Source organism: Mirounga leonina, unplaced genomic scaffold (assembly GCF_011800145.1).
Source record: "Mirounga leonina isolate KUSES-001 unplaced genomic scaffold, KU_Mleo_1.0 Mir_488, whole genome shotgun sequence".
NCBI classification, from domain to species: Eukaryota; Metazoa; Chordata; class Mammalia; order Carnivora; family Phocidae; genus Mirounga; species Mirounga leonina.
This window is the reverse complement of record NW_023270777.1, coordinates 4,114,036-4,133,948: the sequence shown is the minus strand read 5'-3', so window position 1 is coordinate 4,133,948 and position 19,913 is coordinate 4,114,036. Positions and strand designations below refer to the sequence as shown.

Here is a 19,913-nt window from a genome sequence, read left to right as displayed (position 1 = left end):
GGCTGCAGAAGGCAGAGTCGGGGGGCTCTGGGAGGCTGAGTCGGGGGTCTGGGAGGCTGAGTCGGGGGGCTGTGGGAGGCTGAGTCTGAGAGCCCAAGTCAGCTGGGCTCTGGGCTGCTCATCTGGCTCTGACCGCAGCAGGTCCACACAGATCTGTAAAAGCTCTCCTTCAAAAGGGAGTGGAGTGGGGAAAAGAGAAAGCATACAAGAGAAGGAAAGAGCTTGAAAAACCAGCGCTTCTCTGGCTCTCGGAGTACGAGACCGGCTCCCTCGGGCCAGAGGGAAGGTGTACCTGCTTCTCCCGGCCTCAGCGGTTCCATGGCTTCCTCGGGCTTTGAGCCGTGAACCATCCTTGTAGCCTCGGGCACCTGGCCCATAGCAGATGTTCAGCGAATAGAACTGACCTGAGCCCATCTAATGAAATGGCAAGCCTGTGGCAGTCACTGTGCTCAGTGCTTGGGGACGTGGAGATGGTGGCTTGGTTTCTGCCCCCAGAAAAATCCCAGTTTGGGGAAAGTAAGCAACGTCCGCTTGGGACGTGAGCAAAGTCCTGTGAGCGGCTGCGGGTACCCGGGGGAGGCAGGAGGGCAGCCGACGGATGGAGGGCTCGGAAAGGCTTGGGCACCAAGCCCTCAGTCCTTTGCTGTGAATCCTGGGGTGTAGCCAGCTAAGGTGACCCCCCCAGCCCGAGACCTGACGTGTGGCCCCTTGTGTCTTCCCTCCTGTCGGCTGGGCCAGGCCTCTGCCCCCGGCCCCATGCTCACCCGTGGAGTGGGGGGCAGTGTCCCTCCCTCCTCTCGCCACCGACGCCCCGGGATCCTGAGCGTGTCCCCCTCCCCCCCAACAGCTGCATAGCGAGGTGGAGAAGCCCCTGATGAACTTCCGAGAAAACTTCAAGAAGGACATGAAGAAGTGTGACCACCACATCGCGGACCTCCGCAAGCAGCTGGTCAGCCGCTACGCCGCGGTGGAGAAGGTGAGGGGCCCGGGAGGCTGGGCCTGCTGGCACGGGGTGGGCCGGGCCCCAGCAGGGTTCCAGTGCCAGGGCAGAGGCCTCTGTCCCCGTGTGGCGGCGTTGGGCTGGGGAAGGGGGGCGTGCCAGCCTCCAGCCCACACCAGAAGACCCCCGGCCCCCCAGCCCCCTGGCCCCGGCCCGGGCCCCGGCCCCGGCCCCCCAACCCCCCGGCCCCGGCCCGGGCCCCGGCCCCCCAGCCCGGGCCCCGGCCCAAGGGCAGGTAGCAGCTGCTTCCCCAGGGCACTCGGGTCACTGCTGGAGGGCCGGTGGGAGATAGAGTGGGGCCCCCTCAGGCGCAGGAGATGAGGTATACCACGCTTCTGTGGGTTCTGTGGGCCGGCCTGCCGGCCCGTGTGCTGGTCCACACGTGGCCCTTGATCCAGGCCCCACTGGGCAGATTCCCTCCTGACGGAGTCACCCCCTGCCAGAGGCCTGGGAGGTCCGACCTGGCTGGGAGCTGTTGCTGACCCCAGAGCCGTGGGGAGGGGTGCAGGACGGGGGGCGCGTAGAGCACCTGGCCCACTGCTGCTCCTCTGGCCCCGGAATGGGGTGGCTGGTGCCGCCGTCCGCTCAGCACTGCTAGGGAACAAGATCCACGAACACGGGGAGAAGAGAGGCCTCTTACCCAGCAAAGGGGAGGCCGGGCCACGTAACCCGCGGGGCCCTGCCGGCTCGGAGCCCCATGAGCAGCTTCCCTGTGTCGTTGGACCCCAGGCCCGGAAGGCCCTCACGGAACGGCAGAGAGACCTGGAGATGAAGACCCAGCAGCTGGAGATCAAGCTGAGCAACAAGACGGAGGAGGACATCAAGAAGGCGCGGAGGAAGTCCACGCAGGCTGGTGAGTGTGGCCATGGGCGCCCTGCCTCTCTCCTCCTCACCCGGGCCTGGGAGGCACAGAACGGGGAGGGCTGTGAGGTGGGGTGCCCGGGGAGGTGCATCCCAAGGACCAGGCTGGAGTGGGGGGCTGTGGTGCTGTGTCCAGGCCCTACTGGGGGGCGGGGGGTGGGCACTGCCCTGGACCTCAGGTCAGGAGGTGGACAAACTCCTCCACGTGCCCAGGACTCAGGGCTCTGTCCCTGCAAGGAGCCCATAGGAGAAGTTCAGGCCCCACCTGCCGACCCAGCGGTGCCACCTCCCCAGCAAGTGCTGTTCCCAGGGCTGGCCTCTGGTGATCCGGGGCCCCTGCCCCCCCACCACCCCCAGAGTCCGACATTCTGTTCCGCAAAAGAATCAGATTTCAGATTCTCTCAAAGATTTCCTCCCAGTGAGTCGGTTTCTGCTTCCACCTTGTGGTGAAAATTAGCTGATGCACAAGGTGGGGGAGAAAGGCCTGTTAGAACCAGTACAAAAACAGTCCCTATTTCTTCAGAAAGTCCCAAGTTGAAGGGCACGCTATTTATTGCCTTCTGAGAAGGGATTAAAGCGTGTGCTCTCATTAGGCTTTGGATCAGGTGGTCTCCCGAGTCCTTCTCACCTGAATTTCTGGTGAACCTGGCACAGTTAAACTCGTTACAGAACAAAAGAGCCACCGTCTGGACATTGACGATACAGTGGTGTAGAAATAGTCACAAAACACAAACACAACATTTGATTGAAAGATCTTATAATGCATGGTGATAACCAGATCCAGCAATAGAAGGCATAATACACTTACCCGGGGACTGGGAGGGCAAACCCAGGACGGGCAGAGCCTATTTATGTTAGTTCAATTTATTTATTTTAAAAATAAAGTTATATCGCTGCTTGGCAAAAAAAAAAATTGTAACCAGCACGTAAGAATATAAAATTTGATTCACTAGATCATAATCGCCATCAACATTTCCTAGTGTTTGAATTCTTAAAAATGTTTCTTAATATTTAAATGTATACACATCAGATCATCTTCTATTTTATGTCCTGAATTTATATTTTTACTGCTAGATCTTCGAGATAGCTCTGATCTGTCACCTAGACGTTTATTTACCCATCTGTTGCCACGCGTAAGACTTTTTAAATGGTTGAATGGCGTCCACGTGTGCGATTGGACCCGAATTTATTTCACGATCCCCCTGATTGACTTTTTGTAGGACTTTGAGATTGTCGGTGGGTGTTCAGCGATGTGGTCACTGTAACTATGTGTATGTGAGGCTCAGTCCGCGGGGAGAGAGAATGTAGATGTGAGTTTCTGGGTCCAAGCATTGTGTTGGTTTGGATAGCTGGTTCCAAACTGCTCTCCAGAGAGGCATGCCCACCAGGGGCACATAAGGATGCCCGTTCCCTAAACTCTGGTCAGCACTGCGTGAGATCAGACTTTGACATCCTAGCTGTCTGGTGAGAAACACTATTTTGTTGGCAATTTACGTTTCTTTTTTGAGTGAATTTGAGCTTTTTAAAAATAGGCTTCTGTATGTCATCTGTGACTTCTTCCTGTGAACTGATGAACTCCTGTCCTCTCGCCTGGTTTCTCTTATTCTGATGGATTGATGAGCAAGGATTAATTATATGTCAGGAAAATTAACCTTCTGTGGTTTGAATTGCAAATATTTTTCCTAGGTTGCCGTTTATCATTTAACTTTTTTTTCTTTATATTTCTTTCTTTTCTCTCTCTCTGGCCTGTTTTCTTCTTGAGTTTTTTTGTAGAATCCTCTCTTCCCCTTACAAGTTCTGGGTTTTGTGACTGACTTAGAAAGACTTTTCCTTTCTCGATATATATTTTTTAAATCCCCTTTTTCTTTGGCCCCAGGTTTAAGAAGTAAATACATACATATTCGACCCACCAGGTGTTTATTTGGACTCACACCACCGCTTTTTACCATGTTCCTCAAGTTCTGACTTTTTTTGTGTTTTCATTTCTCTCGTGTTCTAGATATTTTTCTATTCTGTTTCTTTCACATTCTAGATAATCTTGCTATTTGCAGTTTCTAGCCAATTTCAGCCAAACTCAGAAGAATGTTACATTTTCACCAGCTAGAGCTCTACCACCTTTGCTTTCTGGTCTTGCTGTTTGTGTCTCAGTTTGTTGCGTGGTCATCAGATAATATGGTCTCTTATCCCTACCGTTTGGAATTCTGTTGTGATGGAAGTGACTCATCCTTGTCCTTGGATCTAACCATGAAAAATTCTACCTTTCCAAAACCCTTTCGTGTGTCGGGCGCCCGGCCCCGTGCCTCAGAGCATCCACGTCCAAGCCCCCGGTCCTCCTGCAGGGGGGTATTTCTGTACCTTTCAGGGGTGAGGAAGCAGATGAATGACAGATGGTGACAGACAGGGGTCAGACAGTCCCGGAGCGCTGGGGCCCAGAATTCCGCTGTCTCTTCTTCCAAAGACACCGCTTGTCCCCATGTTGCTGGATGGCCCGTTACCCAGAAGATGCCCGCTCTTTTTCCCTCGCTCTGTCCCTCCCTCCCCTTTCCTCCCTCATCTTTTCCAAAACCGCTAGAAGGGAGCGCCTCTGGATCCTCAGGGGGCTTGATCGCATTTTGTCATCATTCCCGTCACCCTAGCTCGTGTTCCTGTTGTGCCAACTTTGCCGGCGTCCATTGCAAGCACCAGACACGTAGGGACTTACTTAATCTTCCCCATGACTCCCAAGAAGACACCGTTGCTCTCCTATTTTATAGGTGATGAGCCTGAGGCTCGCGCGGGCAGGTTAACTGACTTGTCCACGATCGCACAGCTACTAGACTGTGGAGCTGGTAGGACAGCCCAGATAATCTGGGTCCAGAACCCGCATCCTTAATTCGTTCTGTTCAGAAGGGTACCCTCGGGCTGGCTTCATGGAGAGAAGACACCGTCCCCTTCAGTTACCCAATTTTCTGATGCGGCAGGAGATCCCAAAGGACGTTCTCAAGATTGGGCGATTAGGATCAACAAAGAGGGCTGTGGGAGCTTGAGTATCGTACGTTTGTAGGGTGACATGCTGACTGCCCCCCTCGTTGGTCAGGAACGGGCTCCTGGTGGGAATGTGTTTGCAGGGAAGTAGGTACTTTCTTCTCTCCAGGTCAGTCCTTCTTGGGGTCAGGGACCCATTCGCTGCTGATGGATCTAGAGCCCTTGATTGGGTTCTGTGCCTCAGGCTCATCTCCCGACTAGTGGTGTAGTTCAGTGGAGGGGGTTGCTGAGCTGGGCCCTGGGTCACGTGGACGTGAGTCTCCCTGATTTCTTCATTTCCATTTCAAGGGATGTGGTTAGAGGAATAACTTGGGAGTCTGCTGGAATTACTAGGTTTACAGTGAATCGGTTAGCTTGGGGTCGGCTCATGAGTTTTTCCCGTCGAGAACACAGACCAGGATTCCTTCCTGTCTCTGGAACCCTGTGGTGATTAGAAAACCAAGGTTCTTGATGCGGATACACTTCAGTAATGCTTGCAACTGTTACACGGTTTGTTTTCTTCCTAATTACAAAATGTTTCAAATGTCCCTGCCATTCCGGAAAATAACATACCAGGCATCATGATTGAAAAGTTAGGTTTGCTTCACATCTCTCTTTTGTGAAATTAAATGCTGTGGGAAGAGCTCCTGCCCTCCCACCCGTCCTCTGTTTCCCAAAGTGGCCACTGTCCCAGGCGATGTGTGTGTGAGTGGGCCACAAACCATCAGACACGTTATTTTGTGTTTCGGAATTACGTTCCAGCATGTGGACCCACACGTGCGTGTGCAAACACACACAACTTGCAGGCTTCTCTTCTTTAACTCGTAACCACTTCTAGGTTGCTTATAACACATGTTTTAATGGAGAAGGACTCTCCACTGTCAAATGAAACTGCCATCATTAGAGAGGGAAGCATTTCTTGGGCTCATGGTAGGATTGGGGGGGTTCCTAGGAGCACCCCCCCACACACACACACACACTGAGAAACCCTCATCCTGACTTCTTGGTATCTGGGGTCAAGCTCAGATGGACGCTCATGATGCGGGGTTGCCCCCTTTCCTTCGCTCTGCTCCCACTCCCTCCGCTTCCCAGTGGCTTCCACGACCCAGGAAGAGGAGAGGGCATGGGGCACAGATGGGGCAGGGCAGCCATGGTGACGACAGGACAGAGTGTGATGGCGGCCGGTGGTCTTTTCCAGGAGATGACCTCATGCGCTGTGTGGACCTCTACAACCAAGCCCAGTCCAAGTGGTTTGAAGAGATGGTGACCACCACACTGGTGAGAGAGCTTGTCAACCCAGGGGCCAATGCTCAGGAAGCCCTTGGGGGGGATGCTGGCGGGCATGCGGGTGATGGCATGGAGTGGCCATAGAGGTGGTCATTAGATCCTCTCTACCACTGAGGTCAAGACCTTGACTCTGGGCCGGTCTGTGTGGATTCAGATCCTGCTTTGGCACTTTGTAGCTGTGTGAACACAGGCAAGGGTTGGGTCCTACTCTGTCCTCTTTGGCTGTCCCCTGAGGGGTCAGGGTCAAACAAGAATGCCCTCAACCAGATGTATAGTGGAGCCTTTAGGACAGATAGCCAAGTTATAGGAAGGGTGGCCCTCCCCACCCCCCAGAAGGGTTGCCCATCGTAGATAGAGGACACATAGGGAGTGAGGTTGGGGTAGCTGTTCAGAAGGAATGGGAGTGGAGGCCTCTGACCAAGGGATTCAGGGAATAGGCATCAGACCCCCCCCTTTTTTTGTCTTCCTGAGTATTTTCTTTAAGATTGATTTATTTTAGAGAGAGAGTACTGTGGGGAGGGGCAGAGGGAGAGAGCGAATCTCAGGCAGACTCCACGCTGAGTGCGGAGCCTGACGTGGGGCTCATTCCCGTGACCCTGAGATCCAGACCGGAGCCGAAACCAAGAGTCGGAACTGACTGTGCCCCCCGGGTGCCTCCTGAGTATCTTATGAAGGGACAACATCTCCTCAGTGAGCACCCGTTGGCTTGGACTGTGAAGTGTGCTTGACACTTGGACCATTGGGTTGGATGAGAAAGGAGGCCTGGTGCCAGGTCCTGACTGCATTGTCCCCCTGCCCAAAGCTCCCCTCGTCCATCCGGCACAGGACAGACTAACTCTCTGCGTGCCCAGGTGTCAGCCCACCGGAGCAGATTAGAGGCTTCCCCCAGGGACAGTGACCTAGTCTTCCTCCTGGTTAATCTCCTAATTAAGCTCCCGCTTTACCCTTCTTCCCAGCTAATCACCTGGGCAGTGACCTAGTTGTGCACAGAATAGCAGCCTGATCCTCTAAATTCCAAAGATGCAGAACCATCTAGAAACCAAAGGACAAGCCCTTTCTCTTCCATTTATTTGACCATGGCCATCTGACTCCTACCCTTCCCCCCCACCCCCCGCCCCGAGTCTCCTGGCCTGGTCTCTGTTCTGCACTTCAGCATTAGATGGACAGAGGAGAGGAGGCTGCTCGGCAGAGGCCCAGGGACAAAGCCCCAAGAGGTCTGAGGCACAGAAACTCAACATGTGACCCATGTGTCCACCCCGTCTCGGGAACTGGGGCCGGGGCTGCCCTGGGGCAGAATCCGGACCCTGGTTTCAGCCCCACTCCTCCCCTAATGATTTGGGCAAGTGATGTTACAGATAAGAACCTCTCTTTTTTTTTTTTAAAGATTTTATTTATTTATTTGAGAGAGAGAATGAGAGAGAGAGAACACATGAGAGGGGATAGGGTCAGAGGACGAAGCAGACTCCCTGCCGAGCAGGAAGCCCGATGCGGGACTCGATCCCGGGACTCCAGGATCATGACCTGAGCCGAAGGCAGTCGCTTAACCGAGCCACCCAGGGGCCCGATAAGAACCTCTCTTAAAATGCCCCAGGACAGGGGCACCTGGGGGGCTCAGTCGTTAAGCGGTCTGCCTTCGGCTCAGGTCATGATCCCAGGGTCCTGGGATCAAGCCCCACATCGGGCTCCCTGCTCTGCGGGAAGCCTGCTTCTCCCTCTCCCACTCCCCCTGCTTGTGTTCCCTCTCTCGCTGTGTCTCTGTCAAATAAATAAATAAAAATCTTTAAAAAAAAAAAAAAATGCCCCAGGACAATTAAGTAACGCGTGCAAAGCTCTCGGCACCCACCGCACCCGCCGGGCAGAGCAGGACTCAGGAGACACCAGCTGCTGAGTCCTCCCCTCCCCCCACCCCCATGCTGGGCGAGTTCAGCCCCTGGGGGTCTGCGGGGGGCCCGTGCCAAGCAGGCGGTGACGCGTGTCTTGTGGGTCGGGGGGGCGGGGCTGGGACGTGCGTGGCGGGAGGGTCCCCGGGTCGGGGCACACGCTCAGGGATGTCCCCCCCCCCCCCCCGGCCAGGAGCTGGAGCGGCTGGAGGTGGAGAGGGTGGAGATGATCCGGCAACATCTGTGTCAATATACGCAGCTTCGGCACGAGACAGACATGTTCAACCAAAGTGTGAGTCGCCCGCCCTGGGCCGCGGACCCCTGCGGGGGGGGGCGGGGGGGGACCCGGGCCAGAGGAGAGCCACCTGGCGCTGGGCGCTGGCAGGTGCCTGGGCCCGGGAGCCCCGTCTTGGGATGGGCTCGCGGACCTCCCCTGGACGTCCTCGTGAATCCCTCCCAGGCGACAGGGACACGCGTGAGCCGTCAGCCCGAGGAGAAAGCAGGTCAGGACAGTTTAAAATAGCTGAGGCTTTACCGCCTCCTGTGGCAGATTTCTTACCAAAAAATAAAGAATCCGGAAAAATTCAAACCCCCTGAAGCGAATGTTCCGTTGGCCCTGTTCTGGGATGGTAAAGGTGGGGACGGATGGAGGAGGAAGAGGAGGAGGCCCCGGATCTGGAGCTGGGCCGCCCTGCCCTGTCGTGCAGGCCTGTGGGCTGGGGGCAGAGGGCACTGAGCGGGACGCAGAGTGGGGCCAAGAGCCCCGGGCTCCCCGCCCTTGCGACGCTGCGCACGGCCGTCCCTCACGGGGGCCTCTGTTGTCCCTGGTGCAGCCACCAGCTCTGACTGCGTCCCCTTCTCCGTCCCTTGCAGACAGTCGAGCCCGTGGACCAACTGCTTCGAAAAGTGGACCCGGCCAAAGACAGGGAGCTGTGGGTCAGAGAGCACAAGACGGGCAACATCCGCCCCGTGGACATGGAGATTTAGACGGGCACACACGGCCCCGGGGGTCCTGCGGAGGCGAGGGGCTGGGGGTCCCGTGGAGAGGAGGCGGCCGTGCCCGCCACGGGGCCCGCTGCCGAGTTCAGCTGCCCTCCCACCCCCTGTCTTGGGCCTGGTCCACTGAGCTGGGGCGATTCCAGAAGGGCGGCCCTGCTGGGAGCTGCCGGTGTGCCCGGGCCAAGAAGACGGATCCACAGCCCTACCCTTGTCTCCGAGGCCGAAGCCCCCCCACCCCCCGCCCCCCCGACTCCTGCACCGTGCTTGCAGCTCCAAGGACAAACTGAGGCTGGAGCTTTGTGGTCCCTGCTAAGAACCGGAGGGGTCCCCTCCCCACCCAGAACCACCTGTCCTATACTTAGGCCCCTGGAAGCCCCAGGGCCCTTTGTCTAGCTGGCCCCCTGTGTCCCGGGCTTTGGAGGGTCACGGGAGAAAGGTCCCTGTCTCCAGCCACGTATCAGGATCAGAATCGTGGATCGAAGGCACCGTTCAGCTCCCAACAGCCCGCACCCAGAATTCTTTGCAGACCACCCTCTTTATTGTTTTCCCGTTGCATTCTGGGAGCCCGCATCCTGGCTCTTCTTGGCCCCCTTTCCACCGTCTGGGGTCTTGGGAATAAGGCCTGGCTCCTCTCTACCCAGACTGACCCTGCCTGGAGAGGTCAGGATGGAACTACCTCATTCAGCACATCAGCCCCAAGTCAGAGTGTTGAGTCGCGTTTCATATTAGGTCAGGCATCTTCTGTAGAGTCTCCGGGCTGGAAACCCCAATCCATCCAACCCTCAGCTGCTTCCTCAGGGAAGCTCCCTCCGGCCCCCCTCGCTGCCCCCTTCCCAGGCTCTTCGCGGGGCTGGCTTAGTCCCCTGTGGGAGGGGGGTTGGGATGGGTCTTTGTCCCCACCCCCCTACCCCCCGCCCCTGCAGAGGGCTCCACCTGCTAGTGCATGGTGGGTGTGGGACCCCATGTGACTTTTCTCTCCCTAGTGGGCACTGCACAGGCATGGTAGACTCTTATGGTCACAGCGGGGTGTCCCATCCTGAGCATGACGTGGGAAGCATTCAGCACACCGCTCATCAGTCCCTCCTTCTCTAGAAACACAGCAAACCCGTTCTCCACCATGTCAGACCCTGAGAATCCGCACCAGGGGACCGGAAGACGAAATGACACCCCTCGCTCCCCGAACGTGATTACGCGGCCAGCAGGGGGCAGATTCTAGCCCAGAACCCACACCCTGAGAACCCACGCCCCAAGAACCCATCCTTCTTAGCTCATCTTTCAAACCCTTGATTACTTTCAACGTGCAGGACCCACATGCGCCCTACAAGGGCAGGATCCTAAGAGCACAACTCCCCGGTCCCTCGGTCTTCATGCTGGGAATTGAGGACTTACTCATCTTGAGTCTTTTGGCACCTCTTTCGCTGGGTCAGAATTAGGTGCTCACAGTTTAGAATAGAAAGATGCCCAGTGTCCTAAAGTAAGCCACACTCTGTCACTTGTCCTATTGAACCATCTCAACCAAAAAGGTCAGCGCGGAGGATGGATCTGTCCCTGGCAGGGAGGACCACTGCTTCCGGATCGGGGGTTGGGCAGGGACACCAGCGACCGATTTTAGGATATTATGTCTTGGTTTCTCTATGAAAAATGGGTGTTGGTAGAAATTGCCTTGTGGCTTTAGTGGACTAATTTGTGGTTGATTTTCAGATGTTCAAAGCCAATAGCCTTGTTACTAACACAGATATTTTGAGTGTGATACGGCTCATTGGTTTTTGTTTTCTCCCTCCCTTCTGAGGGTTCCTGAGTCTTCCGGTCCTCCCTGGGACAGGGGGTGGGGGGCTCTCTTGCCTCGTCCCGGGGAGCCCGAGTTGGCCCAGTGTGGGTTTTCTGAAGTCATTCTTCCCCCTCCCCCCACCCCCACTCCTCAGCTCACTCTCATTAGCCTCTTCACATTCTTTTCTTTTTTCTCTATGCTCCTTCATTCATCAAAGAGCTTAGTCAGCAATGTGCTAAGTTCTGGGGACAAGAGAGGGCAGGGGAAAGACCACCGTCTCTTCTTCTGCGTAGACTTACGTTTTCTCCAGGGTCTCGCAGGTCCTTAACCTTGGCCTTCACATACAAGCACTCTTTGCAGAGTTGTGGTTTCCAGAGATACTCTCTGTCATGCTGGTACATCTGCATTCATTCATTCGTTCACTGAGCAGACCCTTGGGACGAGCCAGGCATCGTGCAGGGCACCAGAAATATAACCACATGCAAGACACGCGCTCTTCCCCGGTCTCCTCTGTTCTCCATGTAGACAAGAGGCTCTAAACCTCTCTGGAGAATGAGAGCATGGCACCTCTTCCACATTTAACCGACTCGGAGCCTAACGTGAACATGTCATCCTAACATGAACCACTGCCGTGTAGTAGTTCCCCGCTGGGTGGAAGGTGGTCAGCAACAAGGGTATATAATCACCTGGTCCTCAGCGCATGCAGCCCGGATGCAAGTCGGACCACAGAGATTTCTCTCATTTCTTTTAAATAACTCTCCTCACTTGACAGAGAAGAAGAATGAAGCCCAAGGATGGCCAGTGAGCCCAGGGAGTGAGGATCGGGGTCTGTTAACAGGGCTTCCGCCCTGGGTGAACTAAGATGAGGCTGAAGTCTAGAACATCCCAAAGTGCCCTTCGGAGTAGCGCTCTATCCGGTTGTTGCTGTTTTGTTTTATTCCTGTAAATTCGGCATTGAGGTTATAAGAGTGTACAGCGGGGCTTATTCAGAGAGTGTCTAGGATGTTCCTGGGCACATCTGTTGTTCTCTAAGAACAAGTGAGCCCCTTCTACCTGCCTTTCTACAAGACATGGATGCACTTAGTTTTGTCTATGAAAACCTGATTTTTTTGGGGGAAAAAAATCTCTAAGATAAATGGTGTTCAAAATGAGTTGGTTGTCACAGCAACCTCCAGGAACAGCCACTATTCCTTCCTTCTGTCGTTTTGGATCAGTATTGCAAAGCCTTGGCCAACCGGACCACAGGGCCAGCTCCCCGTGGGACCACCTTGGGCCTTCTTTCTACGCGCCCCCCCGCCCCACCCAGCGCCTGTCGGGCCGGGAGGATTTCTGTACCAGGAGGCGCTTCTCTCTGGGGCTGGTTAATGACCAAGGCGAACAGAAACAGTGTCCACACTCACAGACCGGGGGGAGAAGGGGGGTGTTTCTCTTCCCTTTGTGAAAACCAATCAATTACTAGATTAGTGGATGGGTACCTAAGAATCTTGGCGAAGCCAAAGTCCCTTCTTGGAAACACTAGCCATAAACTTCAAAGGACATCAAAGACTTTGGCTTGTTGAAGTGATTTGACTTCCAGCCGCGAGTGACCTTGAAAGGGAGAGTTTAAACAGGATTCTGCAGACCCACTGGTGGTTATGTAGGTAGGGAAAGCACTTCAGGTGTGTTAAGTGGGGTACAGATCAGCGTATTCCCTGAATCCTCCGACCCCTCCCAGACCTACCGCCTTTTTTTTTTTTTTTTTTTTTTAAGATTTGTTGAGGTGTTTGACATACCTACGGGGGTTTATTGACCTACAGTGAAATGCACCCTTTTGAAGGATAGGGTTCCGTGAATTTTGACAAACCTACAGTCTTAAAACCACCATCAAAATCATCATCCTATTTCTATCACTCCTGAAAATTCCCTCCAGCTCCTTTAGAGCCGATCACCCACACCTGCTCCCCATCCCGCCCCCTGGCGACCGCCGATGGATCATCGGACCCTATGATGTTGCCTTTTTCTAGAATGTCCTATAAAAGGAGTCACTGATGTAGCCATCGAGTACGACTGCTTTCCCAAGGCTTCATGCTTGGGGTCACCCACGTCGTGTGTGTCCCTAGCTCGTCCCCACGTCTCGTGGAATCCCGCTCTGTTGCATGGGTGAACCACGTGCTTCCTCGCTCATGAAATGCGTTGTTTGTCCTGGAGGCTCCTGGCCCAGGGTCCTCAGCTTGTTTGCACGGCCGCTTCCTGTGCCTCCCAAGGCTCCCCCAAATGCCAGCCTTGCCCACAGTAGTTCTTGGGGCTCACACTTGCCCTTGTGGTTCATTTCAGGTTTTTGTGCAAAAAAGGGCCGGGGATTGGGGGAGGGGTGCCTCCCACTTCTGCTGCACCCTGAAGCTTGCACCTCGGCTGGTAGATCCACACACTCCTGGGGGGCCCTCGCTTGAGCTCACACAGCCTTTGGCTTCTGAGCATGAGGGGGCATGGCAGGCGAACGAATGAATTGCAGGTGAAGACGCAGGGGGTGACCTTGGGCTGGCCATGACCTTTCCCTGGGTCTCTGTTGCTCCATCTGTAGGCTGCAGGTGTACCTTCTGGTCTCCCCAGGCTCCTCTAGCTACTGCACTCCCTCCGCCCCTTCCCGTTTTTCGGGGTCTGTACCCGACACCATCACGCTTGACCTGGGCCCCATCAGCGCGGGTTGTGCGTGGTGGTGTCTGAAATCCTCCTGAGAGGGATACCCTGGCACTTCTCTTACTTAGACACGAATGGAGCTAAAATGAAGAGTTTCCCAAGCTGTTGAGAATGAGGTAGTTCCTCCTAGGGCCCTGAAGGGAGCACTCATACGTCATTACCTTTGGGGGTCTCGCCCCCTGATCTTTGATCTCATGTCCTGAGGTCTATTTCCAAGGAGCCAGGCAGGCATGATGGAGACAGCCTCTTCCCGTGAGCTGCTTGGCATTGCTGGAGGCTCGCTCAGCTGGTGGTCACACCGAGCCAAGCCTGTGTCTGCAGCCCACTGGGGGGGGGGGGGCGGCAGATGGTGGCAGAGATGGGACCAAACCCAGCCAGCGCCGGGCAGGCTAGGGCATGACCCCCAAGGTGATGACTCCCCCAAGCCGTGTCTCGATGGTGCCTGCTCGAGGAGCTGTGAGCCCTTGGAGGCAACCAGGCAGCCCTCTGAGCAAACGGAAGATGTTCCTGGGGCCAGGCCAGGGGGCAGGGCGTGGGCCGTGGAGCTCAAGTCTGCAGGATCCCATTCTTGGGCGCATCCGGGTTGTTTTGCCAGGCAGGACTCTTGGCATCCCGCCCCCACGGGAGTATGACTTCTGTCTGGCCTTTCCTGAAAGTGGAGGACCCGCTGCGGTTGAGCGGGTCTGGGTGAGAATAAGGCAGGTGACAGGAACCAATGTTTTGTTCTCTAACCTTCTGATGGCGGGGCGTGGAAAGGAGCCTTTGTTGGGAAGCGTCTCTGAGGGAGCTGGGTTGGTGATGAGCTTTGGGTCTCTCCCTGTCTGCTGTTCAGGGGACACTGACCCCTTGTGTTGGAGGGACATTTCTAACAGGATTGCAGTGGTGGAGGGCAAAGGGTCTGGGCACATGGGTGCCGTCATGGGGATGGAGAGGGAAAGCGTTCGGTGCCAGGGCAGGAGCAGTGGACTGGCCCCACTCTGCTGCCTCGTGTGTCCTGTAACCCGAAGTGAAGTCACATCCCCTGCCGGGACCTCCGTACTCCCTCGTTTGTCAAGTGAGCGGAGACACAGCCTTTCCAGCAACATCACACGCAGCAGACCGGCTCTTGGGAGCTGTGGCCTCCAGGCAGCCGTGTGGACCCAGGAACAGACATTCAAAGGGACACCAGCCATCCCTTGGTGACAGGGGTCCCAAACTTGCATATCTTCCCTTCCCTGGGGACGGAGATCATGGTGGGGGTGGGGGTGGGGGGGTGGGGTACAGCCCTTTCACAGATGAGCACATCAGCAAACCCTATGACAGTGGGATTTTCTAACAGAATAAACTTGCTTATTTGGTCTGTTTTCTGTAACTTTTGCTAAATACTTTATACATTTTTAATGTTAAAAAAAAAGCTGTGTCTCCTGCCAGCATTCTTCATCCCGGTATGAATGTGTTTACGCCGCATTGTATATCCTTCCATCCTCTGGCTGCCTAGATCAGTAAATAAAATTGATGTACTATAATTTATAAGTAACACTGTTGAAACTCTGATCCCTATGGAGGCTGTAACCTGCCCTTCCCTGCCCCTGTCCCCCCGTAATAGCATTTGTGTGTATTAATGCTAAAGAATTAAATGTTTAAAGGGTTTAAATTTTGAAGGCGTTTGCTATATATAATTGTTCTGCATTATTATAAAGCATTTTTAGGAAGTGAAATGCTCTCTCATCCTCTTCTCCCCCCCCCCACCACTTTGGCTCTCTGTGTATACTTAGATGCTTAGATTCATCCCATGTAAAATAAACTGTCCAGAGACACTGGGTCCTGCTGGATGACCCTCCTTCCTGGAGGGTCTGTCACCCTCTCCTTTGTATAAATGGTCTCAGCAGTCCTTCCAGGCTCCCAAGGTTGGCGATAATCTTGTGCCTGATGTCTTAGCAGAGGGCACCTGGGTGAGGACCCTCCCACACAGATGGTCACTGTGCTGCTGGACCCACGCACCTGGCCCTTCTCTGCCCCCTCCCCTGGCGACTTCTGTCCCTGTGGACAGAAGGGGTTCCTGGCTGTTATTTTTTTCCCCATCCATCCATCCATCCATCCATTTATCCGTTCATTCATGCAATAATTATGGAGCACCTACTATATGCCAGACACCACTTTAGGTAGTGGGAACACATCGGTGAGTGGAACAGATGAAGAGCCCCACTTACCTGGAGCTGGCTTTCTAGCAGGGAGAGAGACAACAACAGTCCGCAGAATAACTAATCCCATGTAGGTGCAGAAGGTGTGAAGTGTTAGGGAGAACGAAGGACCGGGCAGGGTGTGAGGATGGGTCGTTTCAGGGTTGACCCCGGGGTAAATTGCAATATTAAATAGGGCGGGTGGGGGCAGCCTGTTTGGGAAGGTGACATTAAATCAAAGGCAAGGAGACTGCGGGTGGGGGGTGGGGGGAGCCCAGGAGGTAGCTGGGGGAAGAATGTTCCAGGCAGGAGATGGCCTGGTTATAGGCGGTGGGGGAGGGATGCCTGCTGGGTTGGGGCCAACGTGGCTGGAACAGAGAGGGATGGTGGGCTGGGGCAGCGGACGCTTGAAGGACTTTCATGCTCGAGGGTCCGAGCCAAGGAGCGTGAGGCCCGACTTCATGGCTGTAGGGCTGGCTACAGGACTGTTGGGAACAGGGGCAAAAGGCTGGCAAAGAAGCTGGACCGGGAGGGGACGATGGTGCCTGCAGGATGTGGTCACGGTCACGGGGGAATTGGTGGGGAGGGGTCAGGGAAGGTGGCTCCCATGCGATTCTTGACAGATTGGGATGGGGTGTGACAGAGGGGCGCTGAGGATGACCTCAGGGGTTTCGGTCCAAGCCACCAAAAGGATGGACTGCCATTTCTTGCAATGGGAGGGCCGTGGGAGGAGCGTGCCTTCCCATTCCCCGCCACCCGCCCACCCTCTCTGCACCCCCTTTCCCGGCTCAGTGCAGAGTGGGGGGCAGCTTCTGGTTCCAGGCCACGGGAGGAAGGGCCATCTTGTCCTTCAGCCCAGAGCAGGGGAAGGTAGGGGAGTCGGGGTGAGTGCTGGGGGCTCCTGGCTTGGGATGGGTGCGACAGGGCCAGCCTCGGAAGAGAGCGCATCTCTCCGCAGCCAGGCCAGGATGGGGAGTCACAAACTGAGGTCCTCTGATTGGAGGACGGGCCTTCTCCCCAGCAGTCTTTGGGGTTTGAGGAGAGTTTATGGCCCCAGCTCAGACTTAACAAATCCATTCACAATACATCATCTCCAACAACTTGTTTGGTTAAGGAGCATAAGCATAAACTCTCCCTCTGATAGAAGATGTTTATGCAGGTTTTCAAACAAACCCCCAGGTCATGACCCTCTCTCAGCAGCATCAACACAGATGTCTGTGGTCCCATCCCGCGGCCCGGCCCCTCCTGGGCACAGCGGCCTGAGGAATGCAGGCCTCAAGTACCAGGCTGCTTCCCACCTGGGTCTAGCTCCTTCCTCCTCTCCCTCAGCCAGGGCAGAAGGGCCTGGGGGCCTCTGGCTTCCTCCTGCATTAACCCAGGACGCATCCCCCGTCTCCTTGCCCCCCTGGCTCTTCCAAGGTCACGGCGAACCCAGCCCCTCACCGACAGCCCGGTCGCTCAGGCCGCCTTGGGAAAGCAGTCGTTGTAATGTAATGAAAAGACCCCGAAGGGGGAGCCTGGCCGCCCAGAGCTTTCCTTCTGGCTTTGCTGTTTAGCAGCCATTATGACCCCGGCAGGCTGCATGCCTTTTGGGGCTCCATGCCTGTAACATTGGCCTCCCCTGATCTGCAGGCTCGGTGTGGACAGGCTTGGCACCAAGAGTCACTTCTTTTTTTTTTTTAAGATTATTTATTTATTTAGAGCTTGCAGTGGGGGAGGGGCAGAGGGAGAGAATCTCCAGCAAACTCCACACTGTATGCGGAGCCTGATGCAGGGCTCAATCCCCCGACCCTGAAATCATGACCTGAGCCAAAACCAAGAGTTGCATGCTTAACCGACTGAACCACCCAGGAGCCCTGCCAGGAGGCACTTCTAATTACCTCCCAAACCTGGTTCGGAGACAAGGGGTGAAGCCTCTGGCCTCACTTTCATGGGCTGGGGTGGGTTGGTTGGTTGGTTGGTTGATTTCTGAGTGTGGTGACTGTTCTATTTCCAACTGCTCTTGAGAACAAACACCTTGCTCCAGGATAGTGAAAGTCTAGGGAAAAAAGAAAGGTCTTCTATTAAGAAATAATATGCTCTCACAAACTGATGGGAAAAAATAGTAAGTACACACACACACACACACACACACACTCCCTTACCATTAAGGCCTCCTGAGAAATACTCTGGAACCACAGGGGTCAGGACTGAAAAATCTAGAACCACTGGGCGATAATCCCGAATGACCACATTTAAATGGCATTGAACATGGGCAGCCCCTTCCAGTGGGTGGCACTGGCCTCACCACTCCCAGTTGTCCCCGATTCACCTGCTTTGCTCACTCTCTCCACCTGCTGGCCCCTGCGGGCAGTTTAGGTTTTGATTTCTGTCCAAGATGAGTAATACCAAAAACTAACATGTATTTAACACTGACTGTGTGCCTGGCTCTGTTCTAAGTGCGTTGCACATATTTACTCAGTTTAGCCTCAAAATAACAATGAGGTAGACACTATTATTATGCCCGTTCACTCAAGGAATATTCACTGAGGGCCCCAACCTGCCGGGCACCCAGTCGGCAATGGAGATGCGACTGGGAACAAAACAGACAGAATGCCTGCCTTCTCGGAGCTTTTGTCCTGATGTGGACCCACACAGCACACGGGGTAATTCAAAGTGAGTCAGAAGGCGTACCTACAAGGAAGAAAAATAAAGCAGGCCTTGGGGTGTGCGGATGGTTGGGGGCAGGGGTGTGCTCTTGTAAACAGAGAGGTCAGTCCAGGCCTTGCCAAGGAAGGTGAAGGATTAGAAGAACATCCTAGGCAGAGAGAGGTTAAGAAACACACCTAGGGTCACGCAGCCAGTAGGCTGCAAAGCTGGGATTTAAACGTGGGCTGGCTCCGGAGCCTGGCTTTTAACGACTGCAGTATAGAGCTCAATGCAAAACGCCACTCCTGCCCTGGGGACCCTTAGAGTTTGGGGGGAAGACAGGCCATGAGCGTCATGGTTCCTGGAGAGCTGGAGTAGGGGAGGAGGAGGGAGGGACAAGGGGCCGCAGTGAAGGCCAAGGATTTGGCTCTGCTTCTGACCTCCTGTCCTGTCCTCCCAGAAGGCCAAGATGGATTGGCCACCTGCTGTCAGCTTTTTCTTTTAATCTCAGGGTGGGGGTGGGGGTGGGGGGTATCTGGGAGCCTGGCCCCCCACCCCCATCCCGCCCCTCCTCCCTCCAAGGGCTGGGGTGAACCGGCCACAAATCCTCTAATCCACCAGGACCTCCGAGTCCGCGTCCAGCAGCAGTGCCCGGCCCTCGGCGGCCAGGACAGCGTGTCGCTCGCACCCGCCGGTCCAGCCGCCGCCGCCCGGCCAGGCACACGCGACCTCACCCATGGGGAACAGCAAGAGCGGGGCCCTGTCCAAGGAGATCCTGGAGGACCTGCAGCTGAACACCAAGTTCACGGAGGAGACGCTCTGCTCCTGGTACCAGTCATTCCTGAAGGAGTGCCCCAGCGGCCGCATCACGCGGCAGGAGTTCCAGAGCATCTACGCCAAGTTCTTCCCCGAGGCCGACCCCAAGGCCTACGCCCAGCATGTGTTCCGCAGCTTCGACGCCAACAGCGACGGCTCGCTGGACTTCAAGGAGTATGTCATCGCCCTGCACATGACCTCGGAGGGCAGGACCAACCAGAAGCTGGAGTGGGCCTTCTCCCTCTACGACGTGGACGGCAACGGGACCATCAGCAAGAACGAAGTGCTGGAGATCGTCACGGTCAGTCTCGGCCGGCCTCCCCGTGGTGGGCCTGGGCTCACCTGGGGTCCGGGGTCCTACGGCGGCTTCTCCTGCTGCCGCCGCAGCCGCCAGGGGTTCAGGGGGACACAGCGGGGGCGGGGCTGGCTGGGCCGAGCTGGGGGTCCAGGCGAGAGCATGGGAGGAGGGGTCTCCAGGACACTGACTTTAATAGAGGCTGGCCGCTTCCCCGCAGCTTCGTCTTCCTCCTGAAGAAGAATCTGGGTATTTCCTGTTAATTACATATTGTTTCCTTCCTTCCTTCCTTCCTTCTCTCCTTTCATCCTTCCTTCTCTCCTTCCTTCCTTCTCTTCTTCCTTCCTTCTCTCCTTCCTTCTTTCTCTCCTTCCTTCCTTCCTTCCTTCCTTCTCTCCTTCCATCCTTCCTTCTCTCCTTCCTTCTTTCCTTCCTTCCTTCCTTCCTTCTCTCCTTCCATCCTTCCTTCTCTCCTTCCTTCCTTCTCTTCTTCCTTCCTTCTCTCCTTCCTTCTTTCTCTCCTTCCTTCCTTCCTTCCTTC

General features: G+C 55.4%; 2 protein-coding genes across 9 annotated transcripts in view; both read left to right on the top strand.

Moving 5' to 3' along the window:
- GAS7 (growth arrest specific 7) overlaps positions 1-15,101 on the top strand; it is a 211,089-nt gene extending 195,988 nt beyond the window's left edge. For 6 of the 8 annotated variants that reach the window (XM_034989598.1, XM_034989606.1, XM_034989601.1 and 3 more), the window contains 5 exons: positions 848-976; positions 1,730-1,853; positions 6,063-6,142; positions 8,225-8,323; positions 8,909-15,101. In XM_034989598.1, the coding sequence (XP_034845489.1) occupies positions 848-976; positions 1,730-1,853; positions 6,063-6,142; positions 8,225-8,323; positions 8,909-9,157 (681 nt within the window). In that variant the 3' untranslated portion in view covers positions 9,158-15,101. Of the gene's footprint in view, positions 1-847; positions 977-1,729; positions 1,854-6,062; positions 6,143-8,224; positions 8,324-8,904 lie in introns of all 8 variants that reach the window. The other 2 variants (XM_034989599.1, XM_034989603.1) reach the window with 1 other exon arrangement.
- Positions 15,102-18,992: 3,891 nt separating this feature from the next.
- Positions 18,993-19,913, top strand: part of RCVRN (recoverin) — a 6,885-nt gene continuing 5,964 nt past the window's right edge. The window contains exon 1 of the mRNA XM_034989826.1: positions 18,993-19,378. Within this exon, the coding sequence (XP_034845717.1) occupies positions 18,998-19,378 (381 nt within the window). The 5' untranslated portion in view covers positions 18,993-18,997. The remainder of the gene's footprint in view (positions 19,379-19,913) is intronic.